The 19,057-nt window shown below is 38.5% G+C and overlaps 1 protein-coding gene across 2 annotated transcripts in view; it reads left to right on the top strand.

Moving 5' to 3' along the window:
* Positions 1 to 1,023: 1,023 nt before the first annotated feature.
* cpeb4b (cytoplasmic polyadenylation element binding protein 4b) overlaps positions 1,024 to 19,057 on the top strand; it is a 39,219-nt gene continuing 21,185 nt past the window's right edge. For both annotated transcript variants that reach the window (XM_073824093.1, XM_073824094.1), the window contains exons 1-3: positions 1,024 to 1,425; positions 2,058 to 3,224; positions 17,023 to 17,113. In XM_073824093.1, the coding sequence (XP_073680194.1) occupies positions 2,112 to 3,224; positions 17,023 to 17,113 (1,204 nt within the window). In that variant the 5' untranslated portion in view covers positions 1,024 to 1,425; positions 2,058 to 2,111. The remainder of the gene's footprint in view (positions 1,426 to 2,057; positions 3,225 to 17,022; positions 17,114 to 19,057) is intronic.

Raw genomic sequence — 19,057 nt, forward strand, 5'->3', positions numbered from 1 at the left:
CTACTTTGAACATTAATCGCGCTTACACTATTTTGTGTGACTATAAAAGTAAGATATACTTTAACTATAAAAGTAAGAAAAAATAATATAGTGATCATATGTGACCCTGGACCACAAAACCAGTCTTAAGGGTATTTTTTTTTAAAATTGAGATTTATATATCATTTAAAAACAACTATACAACTATTTAAAAATCTGGAATCATCAATGATTTTGGGCGTAAAAAAAACAGATTATTTTGACCCGTACAATGTATTTTTGCCTATTGCTACAAATATACCTGTGCTACTTAAGACTGGTTTTGTGGTCCAGGGTCACACGGACCACATCCTACCATACATATATCTAAACTTAATTTTTAATTAGTAATATGCATTGCTAAGAACTTCATTTAGACAACTTTAAATAAGATTTTCTCAATATTTAGATTTTTTCACCCTCATATCCTAGATTTTCAAATATTGTCCTATCCTAACAAACAATACATCAATGGGAAGCTTTTTTATTTGGCTTTCAGATAAAAAAGGAGTAAAAAAAATCGACCCTTATGACTGGTTTTGTGGTCAAGGGTCACATATATAAAACATGCAAAAAATGCAATAATTCAAATAAATGTGACACAATTTACAGTATAGATAAGATTTGCTTAAATAAATGATTGTGCTGATTCACATGGCTACACTTGTTGTTACATATTAACAAATGCTAAATATTTTAAAGCCTTGTTGACCTTACAGGGAGGAGATTTGAAGACGTAAAGGGTAAAGGCGGAACTTTGTTACTCAAATGACCTTAAAGGGCAGACACATATTTATGAATCACATCCAAATTAGGAAAAAGTGGGCGGGGATACCTTGCGCTCTGACCAATTAAAGCCTATATCCTCAACCAGCGTGGGAGGAACAGCCGCCTAGTGAGGTTCCCATGGGCGTGGTCTGACGCGGCAGGGGCGGAGCTTTAGCCGGAAGTGTGTGTGGACTGGGTCTCCTTGTCATTTGGCTTCAGTAGATTGTGCCGTGGAGAGGAGAAGGACAGAAGCGGCAGCGCAGCGAAGGGAGCAGCAGTGCGCTGGTGAAAAAAAAAGACAAGAGAAGCGAAAATCTAACAATGAAAAGGACGCATGAACGCATTGCAGTTCATCAGTAACTAAAGTAGTATTTTTATATTGAAGTCAATGACGTAGAATCGTCTAAGCAAGTGATTTAAAGGTTAGCAGCTGGCTAAAGCGAGACAGGGCTGTGTCATTGAGAAGGCAGGACACGTCAAGACGAGGAAGGAAGAAAAAATAGACACTCCTGTCGGATTAAAGATCCCCACTTTGTAATATCAGATCACCAGTTTATTCGATCTTCTGTGTTAGTTTGCGTTGTGATAATATCTGGAACGAGTGTCTGCCCTCAGTCATCGCTTGGATCAGCCACTAAGGTGAAAAGTAAAATTATTTATTCATTTTTCTCTCGTATTTATGCTAAATCCCTTATATTAGATGTGTATTATGCTTTAATGTGTGTTAAATCGTGCAGTATTGCGAGTATTGTAGAGCGAGAGCAGAAGACGTCATCATTTTTCAGATCAAGAATTCGTTCGTTGAAAAGGAAAGGCAATACTAAGGATAATTTTCCCTTAGATGGTATTTAAATTACAACAACAGCGGTACTTTATCGTGTAAGATATCGAACTGTATTATTTCTGCGTCAGAAAAACACGGCCTTTCGCTTGATATGAAGCCTTTTAGCAGTTCCTGTTGAATAAGCCGGTAGCCTGTTAGCTGTTAGCTGAAGAGACGTCACGAATCTATAATTAGAGCCTGAAAGACCTTTTTAACTTGTGTTATAGCCAATATGGTATACGACATGACAACATAAACATGTCCTATCATACATTTTCTGGCGATGTTGAACACATTTATCTGTCCTGTCAGTATTTGTGACGTCTGGTGGCATAGTGCCACATAGTCTCTCACCAAAGGGTGTCCTCAGTGTTTCCAGTATGTCATGAATTATGTTGTGCAACTGCGTCATGGAGTATTTTAACCATGGATATGCGTTCTTTTTCAGGGCTTAGGAAGCAAGAATAACTGTGTTGGAGCCAGGTTGAACTGGAGAACATAAATGGGGGATTACGGGTTTGGAGTCTTAGTGCAGAACAACACTGGCAACAAGTCTGCTTTCCCAGTACGAATCCACCCTCACCTGCAACCGCCACACCACCACCAGAATGCGACCGCCAGCCCCGCCGCTTTCATAAACAGCAGCCCGGCTGGAAATGGCAGCAGCAGCGGTTCGACCTGGCTGTTCCCGGCGGCCGGCGCTCACAGCAACATGCAAGATGAAATTCTGGGCTCTGAGAAGCCCAAAGCCCAGCAGCAGGAGCTGCAGGACAACCAAGACAAGCAACAGCAGCAGCAGCTCTCCCCGGGACACCAGGAGAGCGGCATCATCTCCGAGCTGGAGAAGGCTCGTGCCGAAGAGAGTAAAGTGGAGAGCGGGTCATCCGACGGGACCAACGGCAAGGAGAAGCTGCGTTTGGAGTCCCCCGTGCTGACGCCCTTTGACTATCAGGAGCCTTCGGGACTGGGTACGGCTGCCCAATCCAGCACCTCCTCCTCCCTGACCAGCTTCAACAACTGGTCGGCTGCTATCCCCGCCACCCCCTCCACCATAATCAACGAGGACATCAGCTTCTTCAACCCGGCCGCCTCGGCTAACAACGGCCCTCTGCTGTTCCAGAATTTCTCCCACCACGTCAGCCCAGGCTTCGGGGCCAACTTCTCGCCTCAGATTGGTCCCATTTCCCAGCACCACCCACCTCACCCCCACTTCCAGCACCCTCACAGTCAGCACCAGCAGCATCGTCGCTCTCCGGCCAGTCCCCATCCGCCGCCGTTCCCCCACCGCAGCGCCCCCTTCGGCCAGCTGCCGCATCTCTCCAACAACCTGAGCAAGCCTCCCTCACCCTGGGGCAGCTACCAGAGCCCCTCTCCCTCTCCTTCTTCCACTTCGTGGAGCCCAGGTGGGGGTTACGGCAGTTGGGGTGGCTCTCAGGGCCGCGAATACCGCCGTGGTTTGAATGGTGGCATGACGCCTCTCAACTCCATCTCCCCGCTGAAGAAGACCTTCCCCAACAACCACATGCCCCAGCAGAAGTACTCCCGCGCTAGCCCCGGCTTCAACCCCAAGTCCTGGATGGATGACAGCAGGAGCGAGAACATCTTCCCTTTCCAGGTGTGTATATTATGACACAACCAGTGACTGACCAAAGTTGGCCAGGCCAATAGAGGCCCGATCACACCAAGGATGATAATTAAATATATAATGTCTTAAAGAAGTTATTAAAAAAAGGGCTTTTATTAAAACTTGGCTGTCTATGCAGTAGAAAGGTGTTTTTTTCCCACCATATGTCTGGACAAAAAGGGCTGTGGTGTTGTTCTCTTTTGCCAAAAATGCAGGAAAACCTGAACACCTATAATGCACGGTGCTCGATCTGACTTTTTTTGTGAGCAAGGTTATAAAAATGCATGAGTTTAATATGAGATTTTCACAAAATGCCTGAAGCTGTCTAATAAACGGGAAAATCTTGGTGAATGCAACATCCCGCTACCAGTTTAGTTAATTTTAAACAAATTTCACCTAAATTGTGTGTGTGAAAACATCCCATGAGCAAAATCTGTGTGGGGAAATATTTTATCACGTTTCTGCAGATTACTATTGGAATGACTAGGTTTCGCACTCAAAAGTTTGCAGAGCAATTGTGAATGTGACCACACCTTTACGAGAATACAGAAATCCACATCAAAACTGTAACTATAATGAGAAATCACTTTCAGAACCTTTTTTGTCCAACTAATGAATGAAAAAATCATTGGCAGCCAATCAGAATCCACCTGACTTTAAAGAGCTTTAAGCATTTAAAGCTGCAGGCAACATAACAGTGCTTATAATAAACAGAGTGTTATTGACTTGGTGTGGATGCTAATATTGTTATCACTGTGGTTTTGATTATAGCTATCATTCTTGGTGTGAACAGGCTTAAGGTGTTTCAAAATCTATGCTATTTTAAATCTTGGTTAGTAAGACTATTAATAATACGGTAGATAAAATTGTGAGAATAAGAGTTTAATCTAATTTAATGAAAACTTGAGTCTCGGCAGTGTAATTCTTTTTGCTGGTTTGAAATATATCAATTTAATTACAGCTATATAACACATGTAACTAGATAATGCACTGCCCCCCTTGCTCTTTATATAAAGGTGTCGTATGTCTCTGTGCATTTCCATTGGTAGTCACCTCAACGTGTCACTGCTCATTTGCTTTTAACTGAATTTTCTCACATCGTCAACGGTATCTTTTGGCTTTTGTCATCAGAAACCCCCAATTTACATTGAAAATGATTGAATCCCGGCGGCTTTGATGCTGCAGTCGTTGTCAGTGTGAACCTTGTAACATGTGGATCATTGTTCTGTGCATTTGCACAGCTCTAATTTGCCTGTTTCAGCTGTCTCATGGCACATTCTGACAAATTCTGTTTGAGTTGGGCCCAAAGCAACATGTGCCAGAGGCTTGGATGACTAACTTTGCCCTGCCTGTTTTGTTTTCCAAACAGCTCTGTGAGATTTTAGGAGCTGACAGTTGCCTACCGTCTGGGATGGTTTGATGGTAATCTTACGAAGCGAATAATTGTAATGTAGACATTGTCTTTTTGACCCATTTGATTACATTTACATAAGCAATTACATTAATCATAGGAGCACAGGTTTTAAAATGTCGGCCAACCTGTTTTATTTCTGGTAGTATATTTTTGGCCTTGTCATACTTAACCGGAGCTAGACAGATTAATGGGATCTTTAGGTCTGTTAAGGTGGTATACAGTACATAAATATCAAATTAATTTACACTAGCAGCAGTAGTATGACACAGTCGTAAGTGTTTATAAGCGGTACTAGAAGCGGTCTTGTTTGTTTAGAGCGTGTGTCTGTGTACATGTGATGGAGGGGTGGAGTAATGATAGTGAAAAGATATTTGGTAGTATGTTAGTGTTTCTTTCTAGATTAATTTTTTTTTGTATTTAGCAATAAGGTAAAGGGTGTTGCTAGGCATGACACAGTGCAGTGCCTTATTTTCTTTTATAAAAAGGTAACCACATAATTAAAATGTTAAGGTCGCAATTTAGCTATAATATTTCTTTCCTTTCTTTTCAAAAACATTATTTTATCAAGCAAATTGAGATTAATATAAAATCTAGACCCTGTCACAGGTCCTGTTCACCTCTCTTCTTGTCACTCTGTCTTTATTAGACTCTCCTGTCTAATAAAGCCACATTTATTAATAAAAGAAGAGATCAAGTGCTATGGGTACTCCAGTCAGTGTAAAAATATGTGTATTTTTAATACTATAATACTTTAATACTATAATAATACTATAATTTGCTACCGTAGAAACTGTTAATTGCTTAATGACAAATTCCCTTGCCATATATGGTAAAAACTGTAATCAAAACATTTTTGCTCGACATTTTTACAGAATAATTTAACAGTAACATACTGTTGATGTACATACTTTGGAAATAAAAACGATCAGTCATTTTATGATTATCTTATAATCTTATCATTTACAGTAAATGTAAACTGATATTCTCATAATTTCCTGTGTGGTATTTAGTTTGAACAGTTCTTATTAGTTTATCTTATCAGTTAAATACATTTGGGTTTATGTTACAGCTTATGTTCTTTAATTAACATTTATTGCACTATTTACATGTCTTGCGTTACCATGATGGTGTTTTGGATTTGGTGTATTTTGTCCCCAATTTAATATTAACATTATTAGATATGCACCGAATGTTTGGCAGTCGAAATTGTATTATAATAAATAATAAATTATACCGAACAATGAGTGACACTATCAAATAGAGGTGCGCACTAATGCAGCAAACATGTCGGCAGTGTGGAAGCATACAAAACTGTCTGAGAAAGACGCAAAAATCATTACAAGCACCGACAGTGAGAGACTGAGACTGAGGAAAAAGGGGTGGTTGTTGCTGGTTACTTTAAGATGACTGAAATCGTGAAATGGCCTTAAAACATTAGTAAATAAATTACAGAATGTCTGTTGTCTAAATAAGACAGAAATAATGATAACAATCATTACAACAGCTCTATTAATACATTTATTATAACATTCTCCTTTGCTCAGCAAGGCTGCATTTATTTGTATATAAAAAAACGCATGCCTGAGTCAAGAAGGGGGTCTTAAAAATGCCCAAAGAATATTATTTTACTAACTTATTCATTTTAAGTTAAATTGTGCTTTGTTGGTAGGCTATAATGTCTACTTGAATGTTAAAAATGTTCAGTGTTAAATAATTGTGTTGTCAGAGCTGTTACTATATTGTGAATTTTAGCACTGGTGCACGATCTATGGTTTTTATATTTTAGGAATGAAGAAGACCAAAGACCATTCTCTACATAAAGAATGAGCATCAGCTGTGCTTTTGCATTTTTATGGTTTTATTTAATTTATGAAGGTGCTATAAATGCAATTGTTTTGTTATGGTGGTTTATCAGTATATTATACAGGTACAAAACAGTATTTTGGTGTATTTTGTCCCCAATTTAATATTAACATTATTAGATATGCACCGAAATGAAAATTCTTGGCCGAAGCCAAACAAAATTAAACACTGGGCCGAAGGCCGATTACCGAACATGGTTTTTCGTGTTCCACCCCCCCCCCCACATGTATTTTGTCAATTTTTTTCAACATTGCATAGATTAAATAGCCAAAATGTTATAATGCCTTTTTATATCATTTTGTCTTGCTTTTCAAAAAAAAAAAAATCCATTACAAAACAGCAATTAAATAGTATTTACTTTTAACATTTTTAACATTCTAGTAGACTTTATAGCCTACCAACAAAGCACAATTTAACTTAAAATTAATAAGTTAGTAAAATAATATTCTTCGGCCATTTTCAAGACCCCCTTCTTAAATCAGGCATGTGTTTTTCACATTTGGAAACATTCGGTGCATCCCTAATTTTAATTTCAACAAATTTTGCACTAGTATAGAAACTGCATCTGTTTTTTTTTTGCTGAAGCACTCCAGTTTAGAAATTCTAATTCAGAACCCATTACAGTGTGCATCATGTGCATTTAACTCATAAATGCAATATTTCCAATATGACTTGAGTGCACCATTGCCTTTTGAAGATTTTGTCCTAATACAAGTACATTGCTATTGTCCTCCTTTTTGTTTTTTAGAAGAATCAAATATCTGTTTGTACTTGCTGGAGTTTAATTGCTAAACATGACCTGTTAGCTTTAAATTTAGTGCTGTAGTAAGCAGTGTCAATTCTGTGGGCCATCAGCCCTCATTTGTGTCAGTGTATCTCCCTTTCAGCTTGATTCGAGTGAACAGGTGCTTTCCAGATCCTCTTATCAAGCCGTTTGCGCGCAGAGGTCATCATCTGGTATAGGAACTTGGGTCAGCCTTCGGTTTTGTGATCTAGATGTGTTCTGTTCTTTGTAAAAACCAACAAACTAAAGGTATTTGATAGCGCACGGAACCTGTGGCTTCCACCGCTGAGAACAGGCAGCTCTTATTCGCAGCTATTTGCTCCAGCTGGTTGAATACGTGATGTGATTCCCAGCACTGCATAATGTCGCTGGAAGTTTCCACAGGCTCTGTGTACTCTCAGCCAAGAATATCTGATGTTTGGTGTGAAAGCAAAGGCTGTCTCCGGAGGGGGGGCAGGACACACACATATATACACACACACACACATTGACAGACTCACACATGAACAGGCGCTGCCGAGATGTGTAATTAAGCAGTTGCTCAGAGAGAAAATGAGAAATGGGACACGCAATTCATGATGGTGAAGATGGTTCTCATGACAAGGTTAGATGATTGAAGACACTGTAAAGAAAACAGAAAAACAAATATGGCTGTTGGGAAGGGCCTTTTTTTTTTATACTCGGTTGGGCTGTTATATGCCCAAGGCTCAATTAGCGATCAAGCTGACATGGAGACGATTTAAAGCTGTTTGTTTTATTTCCAAGGCCAGCTTTTGTTTGGCTATTGTCACGGGGCGCAGGTGCCCACAGCAAATCGTCATCTGTTGCTCGGCTTTATCGTAAAGAACAGAGGGTTAGCCAAGGATTTGACTGCGCAGTTGCCTAATATGACACACTTTACATGTTTCATTTTGCACCGCATGCAAATCATCCTCACTCTTTTTTTAATTTCGTTGATGCCAGATTCATTCTGTAATACAAGATCCACACTTTTGTTTCGTAATGAGCATGGTGTGTTTTTAGTATGCTAAGTTCTCGGTCAGCCAGGTCTTTTGCTTTGTAAATTCTAGCCATCATCTTAACCCTCTATAATCTTCTGTAAGTCTCCTATGATTGCGTGTGCTTCAGGCTGCCTCAGCACAGAGATTCACCCAAGAGTGCATTAAACTGCCTCTGTTCTTAGGGATCTTTATGTTGTGAAACAAAGAAAAATGATCTTTTCGGTGTCTGAAAATGAAAGGACGTTCATGCAGAACATGTTTTTGCATTTCACTGCATTGCTTTTCCTTTTCTATGTAAACTTGCGCAAGGTGGATGTCTTTGACCATTGGGTTCAAATTTGCCATCTTTTGCAGAGGAGAGACTTTACAAAAGATGTTTTGCAGTGTGTAACAGTTGCTTTTTTCCATGCAAAAAAAGTAAACCGGGATGGACAGAATCAATCTTCAAAAAATTATGGAAAAGCAATAAATGTATATTGTGCTGTATTCCCTGGTCACTGTATGTGACATGGCAATTACTTTTTGCAGTCAGTTGAAGAAATGCAGTTTTATGGGTTCAACACAAAGCTATATACTGTATAAGTAGGGATGTAACAATATCAAAATCTCACGATACGATAATATCACCGTGAAGTCCATGATACAGTATTTATTACGATAATTAATAAAAAAAGACAAATGAAGATGGAAGAAAATGCAAATTTTGTAGATTTTAAAGTTAATTGATTCTATTTTATGGACTTTTAGAGTTCAAAATTAAGAGCTCCAACCCATGCTCTTAACTAAAAAAACTTAAATCAGAAAAAAGTCTTGATGAAAAAGTCTCATGAGAGTAATATCCATATATTGTAAAACAGTTATAAAATAAATATTTTATAGATGTTTTATTTTTGCTTGACACTACAGTAGGAAAGTTACAATTCTTATTTCCTAATTTCTACACTTAAAAGAGATATTTTGAATTTGGACTGCAGTAACGTTACCGGTTTAAACTGCTAGTTGTCAGCAATTCATACTGCACTTTAATGCCTTTATTTTGATGGAAACTGCATTAGAGCTTTTATTTTGACAGAAAACTTCAGCTTCAGTCAAAACAAACTCGTCTCACTGCGATTCTTATTCAAACCTGCGCTCAACTCGTCACAGCACATGCAATAAACGACTTCACTGCATTCACTGGAGCCGTTTGAGAAGCGGAAAACATCGGATCACGAGCTGATCGCCTGAATGAAGTGTGCGCTTCACTTTGAAGCAGCGAAAACGGGCTTGATGTAGGGATTAAGCAATATTTTGCTGTCGTACGTTTGACAGATACTGTGCCAAAATATAATGGCCTAAAACACAACTTTAAAGACCTATAATGTTAGAATATTTTAAAAACCTAAATTTGGAAGACCGGTATTGTTTCATATCGTCATGTGACCACGGTAATATCAAGATAGTTTTGCTATCACGATACCACCATATTGATAATATTGTTAAATCACTATAATATAAGCATAAATTGGCATATAATTTGATCATTTGATTAGTCAGGTAGTATTGCATAAATTTTTGAGGAAATGGGTTACATGGCGTATGTTAAAATCATTTTTTCAGTACAAATAATTATGCTTGTGTTCAGTTCTTTGTTTTTAGATCTACCTGCTTTAATGTTTTGTATTAACAGTTAATTCTGAGGTTGAGTTTTTTTCTTTTGTAATGATACTGTAGTGTTTACTCTGCATCAAGAAAGTCACCCTAGCTGCTTTCCATTTGCTTATTGCATTGTATTGTGGACTCAGTTTCAAATAGTACACTTAGCTCAGGTATCTTGATTCCGTGCTGTCTGGAGATAAATAGACCCTTCAATGTCCTTCAGTTGTCAATTGGAAACCGCATACCTTTTCAATGTTATTTTGTCACATCGAAAGTTCTCCAATGAGAACAGGTCTGCAATATAGGCATGGCGGTCATGGTCATTTTATGCCGTCTATCTGACCGAGAGCTCTTTTTACACTTTAATTACTTTATCAGCAGAGTCAGTTGCGCTCCCCTGTGGAAAGTTTCCATACCCCCTGCCTCCCCAACCGTGTGGAAAGGCCGGATTAATAGGCTTTAGAGTGATTTGATGTGGAAGGCTTTGAAATACCTTGCGCTGCGACAAAAAACACAATGTCAAGCCTCTGCCTCCCATTCTCCCCCGTCCCCCTTTTCATTAGTTTAGCCATGACATTTCAGATTAATGTCGTTCCAGAAACACCCGTAACATGCCACACTTGATCACTCACATCAGGGTGTTCCATCAAGGTCCCTTTCTGAAAAGCGCACAGCAGACTTTTTCCATATCGCTTGAACTATGGTGACCTGAAAGCATGCCCCTGGTGGGTAAAGGCCTTTGAGTCAGCAAGCCCTGCGCGCAGTCTAATTATAGTTAAGCCCGAAATAGCTCTCGCGTTAATGACCGGGAAATGCTTATTAACACCTTTTTAATAAGACGTGGTGTATAGAATGCAGCTTGTTCAGTTTTGTCAATGATGGCTTCAGTCTTTGTGGAGTTGGGTATTCATCAAAGGGCTCTCAGCGGAGTGTACTGTGCAGTAATTCTGAAGACGTCCTTTGGCCCGCTCTCGTGTTCTGAATCAGCGAGCCAGCCCTGTGCTGTGGCATAAGTGCCCTGCGTGAGCACACGGCCTCTCTAAGCTGAGGGGGATGAGTGGTGCTCTGAAGATCCCAGCAGATGCCAGATCGTGACTGAGCACGAGCAGATTGTACCGTTAATCACGGCACCATCCAGTTCAGATGGAAGCTGCGTTATGTTGGAGCTCAGGTACACCACGTTAGTTATTTATATAAATAGCCAGATGGACCCGGCTGCACCGTGAATGTAGCAGTAAGCAATTTACTTCACAAACTGTGTGGTTGTGTTATTCCTTGGGAGGCCTTTTGTTTAAAACATTCAAAAAGGTGGCATATTTGGTGTTAAAGGATTAGTTCTCTGCAGAATTAAAACTTCCTGATAATTTGCTCACCCCAGTGTCATCCTAGATGTTCATTTCTTTCTTCAGTTGAAAAGAAATTAAGGTTTTTGAGGAAAGCATTTCAGGATTTTTCTCCATATAATGGACTTAATTGAGGATCAGCGGTAGAGCCCTGCACGGGCCTTAAATCTAAGCCCTAGCCTGGCCCTGGCCCGAGACGCACAGGCTGTAGCCCGGCCCGTCTCCGACAGCTTATCAAAAATTTTGGCCCGAGTCCGACCCGAAGCCCGTCTTTTTTTCCGCCAAACAGCTTATACTGTTACAGCCATTAAAATAGACCAGATTTGTATTTAATAGAAAGTTTGTTTTTTCGTTTCGTTTTTTTTTTTTTTTATCAGAAAAATTTAGATAAATGTTTGTTTGTTTTTTAAATGTAAGTTTTAGTTTTTTTTTTAAGTGACATCAATATCCAAGCAATCAATTTAACCTGTATATCAAATCAACACTTGACTAGTCTACAATACAGTCCACAGATATAAAACAAACATCAATATATCACAATGTTAGATTTAAAGTTTATTATCACCATCTCAGAACAAAGGCATTTCAAACAAAAATAGAGAGCAGGGCAGGTAGCTCTGCTGCGCAGAACCGGAACATGCAAAGTCGCAGTGGTAAAGTAAATGAACAATGAACAATATATAAAGAATAAATAATAATATAGAAAACTTCAAAAACACAACTTTACCACGTGGCTGGAAATCTCTGTGCGGCGCAGAGTATGTGAGCGGAGTGGAGTGGCAACAATTTCCCCTCCGCGCTCTGCTCCGCTCCCGCTCCACTTCTCGCTCACTGATATCAGAAACGCCGATCCGCGTCAAAAAAAAAAATTCAGTATGTTTGAAATGTAACAGTCCTGTTCATAAAATATAAAATAAAATAACAGGAGAGTTTCAAACACTAGTGTGCAATCTTTGTTCCTACCACATGCCAAGCTAATAATTGTCAGCATTAAAAGAGTATAATTACTGCTTTTTGCAGTGCAAAGTTTGTAATGAAAATAACAATACATTTTCGTCAGTTATTTTACCTACGGATCGCTGCATTTCTTATAGATTTCTGCTAATTCAAAATCGGATACAATTTCATTTGTTTTAATGCATTATTGACGGAGCGACTGCGTGTGAATAAGTGCTGTACCTGTTTAAATCATGCATTCACCTGAAAATATTCAGTATCTAGAACGAACAAACAAACTAATGCCTTGTGAACTATAATTTACTGTCATGTCCATTGCCGTCATCATAGCCTTGACATTCTTTTTTTATTTGATTGATCCATCTCTATCAAGCTAGCTAAACATGTTTAACATATGAATTCCTGCTTAATATGCAGTTATATTACGGACCGTTGGCATGAACTGTACTCATGATGGAGCGGTGGCGGAGTGCTCTTGGAGTGAGTGAAAACCATGACGCGCCGACTTTTAAAAAAAATAAAAATCACACCTGCCCGCTCCGCTCACATACTCTGCTATGCGCGAGTTAGGCATCACTGGCGCTTCCGGACCGCATGCATTAGATCTCATTAAACTTTTTTCAAAGTTTTTTCTAAAGCAGGCCTGAAGCCTGATATGCATGCAAGCTATGACATGAAATGCTCAAATGCAGGGCTCTAATCAGCGGGTAGAAGGTCCAAATTGCAGTTTCAGTACAGCTTCAAAGGGCTTTGCATGAACCTAGCTGAGGAATAAGGGTCTTTTCTACAAAAACAATTTGTCATTTTCTAAAAAGAAAAATAATTTATATACTTTTTAACCACAAATGCTTGTCTTGCAATAGCTCTGTGATGTGTGTGTACGTAATCACATTGAAAACTTCACTAACAGTTTTTTTTTTTTATTTGTGTACTCCTCCAACTTCAAAATTGGCCAACCTTGTTGTTTCACCTTTTTTTTGCGAAGTGGGTTTTACTTTCTTTGCACGTTAACTTTGTGAACACTGTGTCAGTACTTCAACTTACGTCATGCGTGACCTTTTCAACGTGACTACGTAATACGTGATGTCATGGATGCGGAGCTAGTGCAAGACAAGCATTTGTAGTTCAAAAGTGTATACATTTTTATTTATTTATTATTTTAGAAAATGGCCACATTGTTTTGTTAGACAAGACCTTTATTCCTCGACTGGGATTGTGTAGAGCACTTTGAAGCTGCAATGAAACTGCAATTTGGACCTTCAACCCGTTGATCCCCATCGAAGTTCGATATATGGAGAAAAATCATGAAATGTTTTACTTTAATTTGTTTTCGACTGAAGGTAGATGACATTGGGGTGAGTAAATTATCAGGAATTCTGAATTGGATTTTAATTCTGGAGTGAACTAATCCTATAATGTCAATAATGTTGGTTCAGACTTGGGATGCTCCGATTAGAATTTTTGCAGCTTTATCTCTGGCCGATTGATCGGAGCATCCCTAGTTCAGACTACACTATTTTTTTTTGTCTATTACGATAGTCACTGTGTCAGATTATGCCATTTTGACTCCTAAAATTTTGTTGTACCACGAATAAGAACATTGTCAGACTACTGCTACCTGACCATTCTTAGCTTTCTGTTTTTTATTGACGTGTGTGCTGTCTTTGATAGTGTGAGATTGAGTGTAAACGAACAATGGCTAGCAAACAGCGTGTTTTGCTTGGTCTTGTCGTCAGAAAAGCGCAAAAATTAAAGAGAACCTGAGAGCTGACACAAATTTGGATTGCGTGAAGATGGGAGTATAAACTGTCAAAGAGAATTGATGTAATAGTTTTTATTGAAACTTTTTTCCACGCTAGTCCCTCAATTAAACATCAATAAAACATAAATGCAATCGTAAAATTCCACCTAGCAGGATCGATACCATTGTGTCTCTTACGTTTCAGCAAGTTTAAAAGCATGTATGAAGGCACTTCTGTGTCCCTATTGGCCAGTTTCACAAATGTGATAACTCGACCGAAAAGAAAAATTACCATTAATATGGTAGTCTTTCTGTGGTGACGTCATGAAGTGTTGCAGATGTGGCATCGGTTGTCGTTCACTATGGCGATTGAATCTTGCGTCCCGGCACCCATTGTCGTTTACGAATCCCTAGGACACCCTTCGTTAAGCAGATTGTGCCAAAATCAGGCTAAAATCATCGGATTTAACTAGGGTTGTGCCGATAGACGATAGTATTGTGTATCGACGATAGTCAAAGATATCGCCTGTTGCTGATGCCTTTGACGATAGTAAGACGATTATTATTATTATTATGCATCAAATAGGCACCTAACTTTAGCGATGCAGTGCGGAGAGTCGGTTCTAGGATGCCTCAGAAACTTGCCGCGGTATAAACGTGCAGTGAAAATGGGTAAGAGATTTATTCATCATACAGTGTACATAGATTAAGTGTAGACAGTCATTAGGATAACAGAGGTAGTAAAATGTGGTTTAGGCTGAATTAAATACGATATATGAGAATCTGTCTGTATATAGTAAACATAAACATTCACCTCAGTAACATCTGTATGCGTTAACTAGAATTACGATGCGCTAAACATATGCACGTAAATTACACGAGCACCATTTCTCCACAATCAATATGAACTGAACTACAACATGAACTGATGACAAAGATACGACATACAGCGGTAACATTATCGCAATATGACGGGTATAGAAAGATACATTCATTTACATTCACGCACACACATTTACCGCTCCCTGAAGATAGCAGAGAATGAAACCGAAAGTAAACTTAAACCTATCCAACAGAACTACCGTCAGCGCTCTGTACACGCACAACTTAGTCACATGCACTACCCTTGCAAAACGAATAAGGAATTTATATTGACATATTTACATGTCATTAAATAAATTAGCACGATAGTATGGTGTATCGGCGATCTCACAGGCTGACGATAGGACGATATGAAAATTGTGCATATCGCCCAACACTAGATTTAACAGTAGTTATGAAAAACCTGATTAGTCTAAGAATTAAGATTAACCAGGCTAACTGAATGGGGATAAAGTGCACACATAATTCTGGCAGGAAATGTGTACCAATGCAATACCTAACACATTCTCAGCAGTGTTACAAGGGCTGCTATACTAGATGTGGAAACATGTACTAGATGGATGTGTTTCACTCCCCTGCATCTCACATTCTCTGTGTACACTACTCATTTAAAGCGCTAGTTCACCCAAAAATTAAATTTCTGTTATAATTTACTTGTACGTGGTGCAGCTGTTTCAAAAAGAACAGTTTTGGACCCAATTGAACTCGTTGACTTTGATTGAAAGGACAAAATCTGTTCTTCAAAAGAACATTTATGAAAACATTCTTCAATGTGCCTTTTGTGTTTCACCCAAGAATGCAAGTCACGCAGATTTAGAGCTACACAAGAAAGAGGTTCTTCATTTTGTAGTGAGCTATCCCTGTATTGGTGCAGACTTTTAAAGGTAACTCTATCGCCCCCCTGAAGTGCTGAGGTTTGTTACCGTCATGGTATCGCAAGAGCGCACATCAAGTATGCACAATAGGATTGCACTCTTGTAATGCTTTGGCCAAGCATTTGCGTCTGTGTTGACGTACTTGCATAGAATGTCTTTCTGACCTTCAAAAAACAGGAAGACCTAGATTCTGTTATTGTTTGCTTTTGGTGGACAATAGAATGAAGAGTCTTGAGTCTGAGGTGTGTGTTTAATGGCAAGTCTCAGTTTTGAGATCAGATGACCTCTGGTCCAGTTCAAACACACGATTGCGCTGAATCATCAGGTAAAGGGGAATATCCTAATCCATTTAAAGTATGAATGCTCTTTATCATTTATCAGCCTTGTTGTCCAATAGGTATCTCCTGCAGGCTATATACAATTTTTTTTCTCACTTATATACACTTAAAAATAAAGGTGATTAAAAAGGTACTTCACAGTGGTGCCATAGAAGAACCGTTTTTGGTTCAACAAAGAACCATTTAGTCAAAGATTTTTAAAGAACCATCTCTCTTTCTTTTTTATATTCTGAAGAACCTTCTTTCACCACAAAGAACCTTTTGCGAAACTAAAAGGTTCTTCAGATGTTAAAGATTCTTCATGGAACCATTTAGACAAAAAAGGTTCTTCTATGGCATTTTGAAGAGTATTAGTAATGCCAAAACCATAAATTTGGTTCTCAAGGGTTCACACACACTCAAAGTCATATTGGCTAATGGCAAATGTTTTTTTTTTTTTTTTTTTAGGTTCTGTATGAGCCATTTGTGATGCAAATAGTTAAAAACATGGGTTTTCAGCCTTTTGAAAAGTGACGGAAAAACCCTTCAGTCACATGGTTTGAGTTAACATTATTTCTTAGTCATTGGTTTGTATTGTTGGGTTACATCATTATCAAGTTGAATCTGCATTGCAAGTGTATTTCATCAAGCCGGTGCGTTCTCTGCCAGTATTTCTACCTTTGGTTTTATAAATCACGTCAATCATTAGACTTGTCACATTAGACATCCTCATGATCCAGAGGTCAAGTGATAAGCCAGCACCAAAGTGGATTTTTATTTTGATCTAGAGTCTCTGTTGAGCCTTTCATTTGTGACTTCCTTTCAACAGGATATAGTTTTTGAGAGGAACAAAAGCACAACAGCTTGAACTCTATTGTAGATGAAAGGGATACTCCCGCAGAGCTGAGGGATATGAGAAATGCCATCATAGTTGTTTTTTCTTGATACCCATCCTCTTTTTCACCCTTTTACAGGATCGTCCCCGTTCATTCGATGGCTTCAACATGCATTCTCTGGAGAACTCTTTGATTGACATCATGAGGGCCGAGCAAGACACTCTGAAAGGTAAGATAAGAGTCCACGAAGGGAGATTGTGTGTCAAAGTACCATATTGACGGTCAAAAACCTTTGTCCCGTCAGCAGTTAGATTCATGCTGATGCTCACGTGGTTTAAGTTGCATTGCTCTCTCTGTAATCAAATGAAAGCTGGCTTGTACTCTAGTAAGGGGTCGTTCACACAGAGCATGTTTTTATCTCTACTGCAATGTTTTTCAATTGGTGTTTTTTGTAAACATGCGCTAAACAGACTTGTTTGACCATTGCATTTGCGTCTTGTTTCTTTAGCAAAATTGTACGTTTAAAAATGTAGTGCATTTTTCAAATTTTGCAAAATAAATGTGTTCTGTGAAAATGGCTCTTTAATAATACCATCATGGTTTGTTGATTTGACAGAGCTCCTGTTCTGTGGCCGGTGTCCCATTTTCTTGAAAGTTGGTTGGTTGTTGCATCACTTCTATATTCCTCTTTTGAGGCAGCTGACAACTGATCGCAAGGCACGGTCCTAGAGGCCTCACCTTTGATAGCAGTTGTAAATGCATGCAAATGACAATCAATGAGCACATGACGTTATTCCAAGCGTTTATTAGAGCATGTTCTGGAGCAGACAGTAGATCTAATCTTTTTTATGGTCACTGCTGCTGGCTATGGCCGCCTGCTATTTCCCAGTTGAGAACAGAATTATATTGAAAAAAAAGTGAACGGGTATTAAAACATTTCCTTTTTTACTTTGTGTACTCTAGTGGCATTTTACAACCTGTGTTTTCATGCATACTTTATAGATTTCTTTAACATTAGATGTGGTGTTAAATTTTTGGTGCGAGAGTGAGCAGCTGTAAAAAGCTGCCCATTAGCGCTGAATCATTGCACACCCACGTACACACACACATACACACAAACAGAGCAAGAAGAGAGATAAAGCTCTGTGTTGACCTACAAATAGCTGTGTCTGTGCAGCAGAGCTTAACCAGAGCTCCTTCCACAGCAGTACCTCTGAAGCTGCTCTAGTCTTTGCAAACACATCAGCCAGTCTGGTTTTGTGAGATTGTTGACTTTCATTATGCAAGCTCTCTCAAATATGTAATTTGCAGCACAGATCAATACGTGTTTAAGTGGAAACTGTTCTATTTTGGTTTATTTATTGTATTTATTTGTCATAAATGGTAATAAGAACTAGGGGTCGACCGATGTGTTTTTCAGGGCCGATGTCGATACCGATTATTACAGATCAAATGCACCGATAAACGATATTTTGAACCGATATGTGTCTAGTGTAAAAATGAAAATTTGTCATAATTAATAATAACAAGAGCTCTGACAAGAACTTTCTTTGAATGTTTTCCAGCATATCTTTAATTCTGAGAACTGTTAATAATAACAATATTAAATAAACATCAATATTAATAATAACAATAATGACATCATAAAGTGCAGGGAGCCCCCAGCAGAATTCTGTAAACAATTGTAAAACTTAAATAAGTAAACAGCAAGTAGCAACAAATAACAGAAAATAAATGTAATAGCTCCCTGAAGTTTTATAAGCTAATAAAGAAGTCCATTTTTTTTCGTTTCTGAAACATGCATCTTTAATTTTAATTAATTTTAACCAATGGTTTTTCATATCATTGGTTCAAAAAGATTCAAAAATATGAAGAAAAATATGACGATTCGTTAAGGCTCTTTTATTTGAGAGACCATGTCTTTATTTATCATGCACTTTTTTGATTAACAACTTTGCAAACTGCTTACATTGAAGGATAGCTGTGTTACAAACTGCAAAAATATATATTTTTCGAAATCCCATATGACCTGCTCTTTAAAAGTTTGGAATTACAAAAGGATAAATGAATAATGACAGAATTTTCATTTTGAGGTGAACTCTCCCTTAAAATTTAAAGATAGACGGCGTTGAAAGTTCAGTAAGTGAGTCAGATATTGATTTAGGAACTGCTA

The sequence above is a fragment of the Garra rufa genome, chromosome 19 (genome assembly GCF_049309525.1).
Source record: "Garra rufa chromosome 19, GarRuf1.0, whole genome shotgun sequence".
In the NCBI taxonomy this organism is placed as follows: Eukaryota; Metazoa; Chordata; class Actinopteri; order Cypriniformes; family Cyprinidae; genus Garra; species Garra rufa.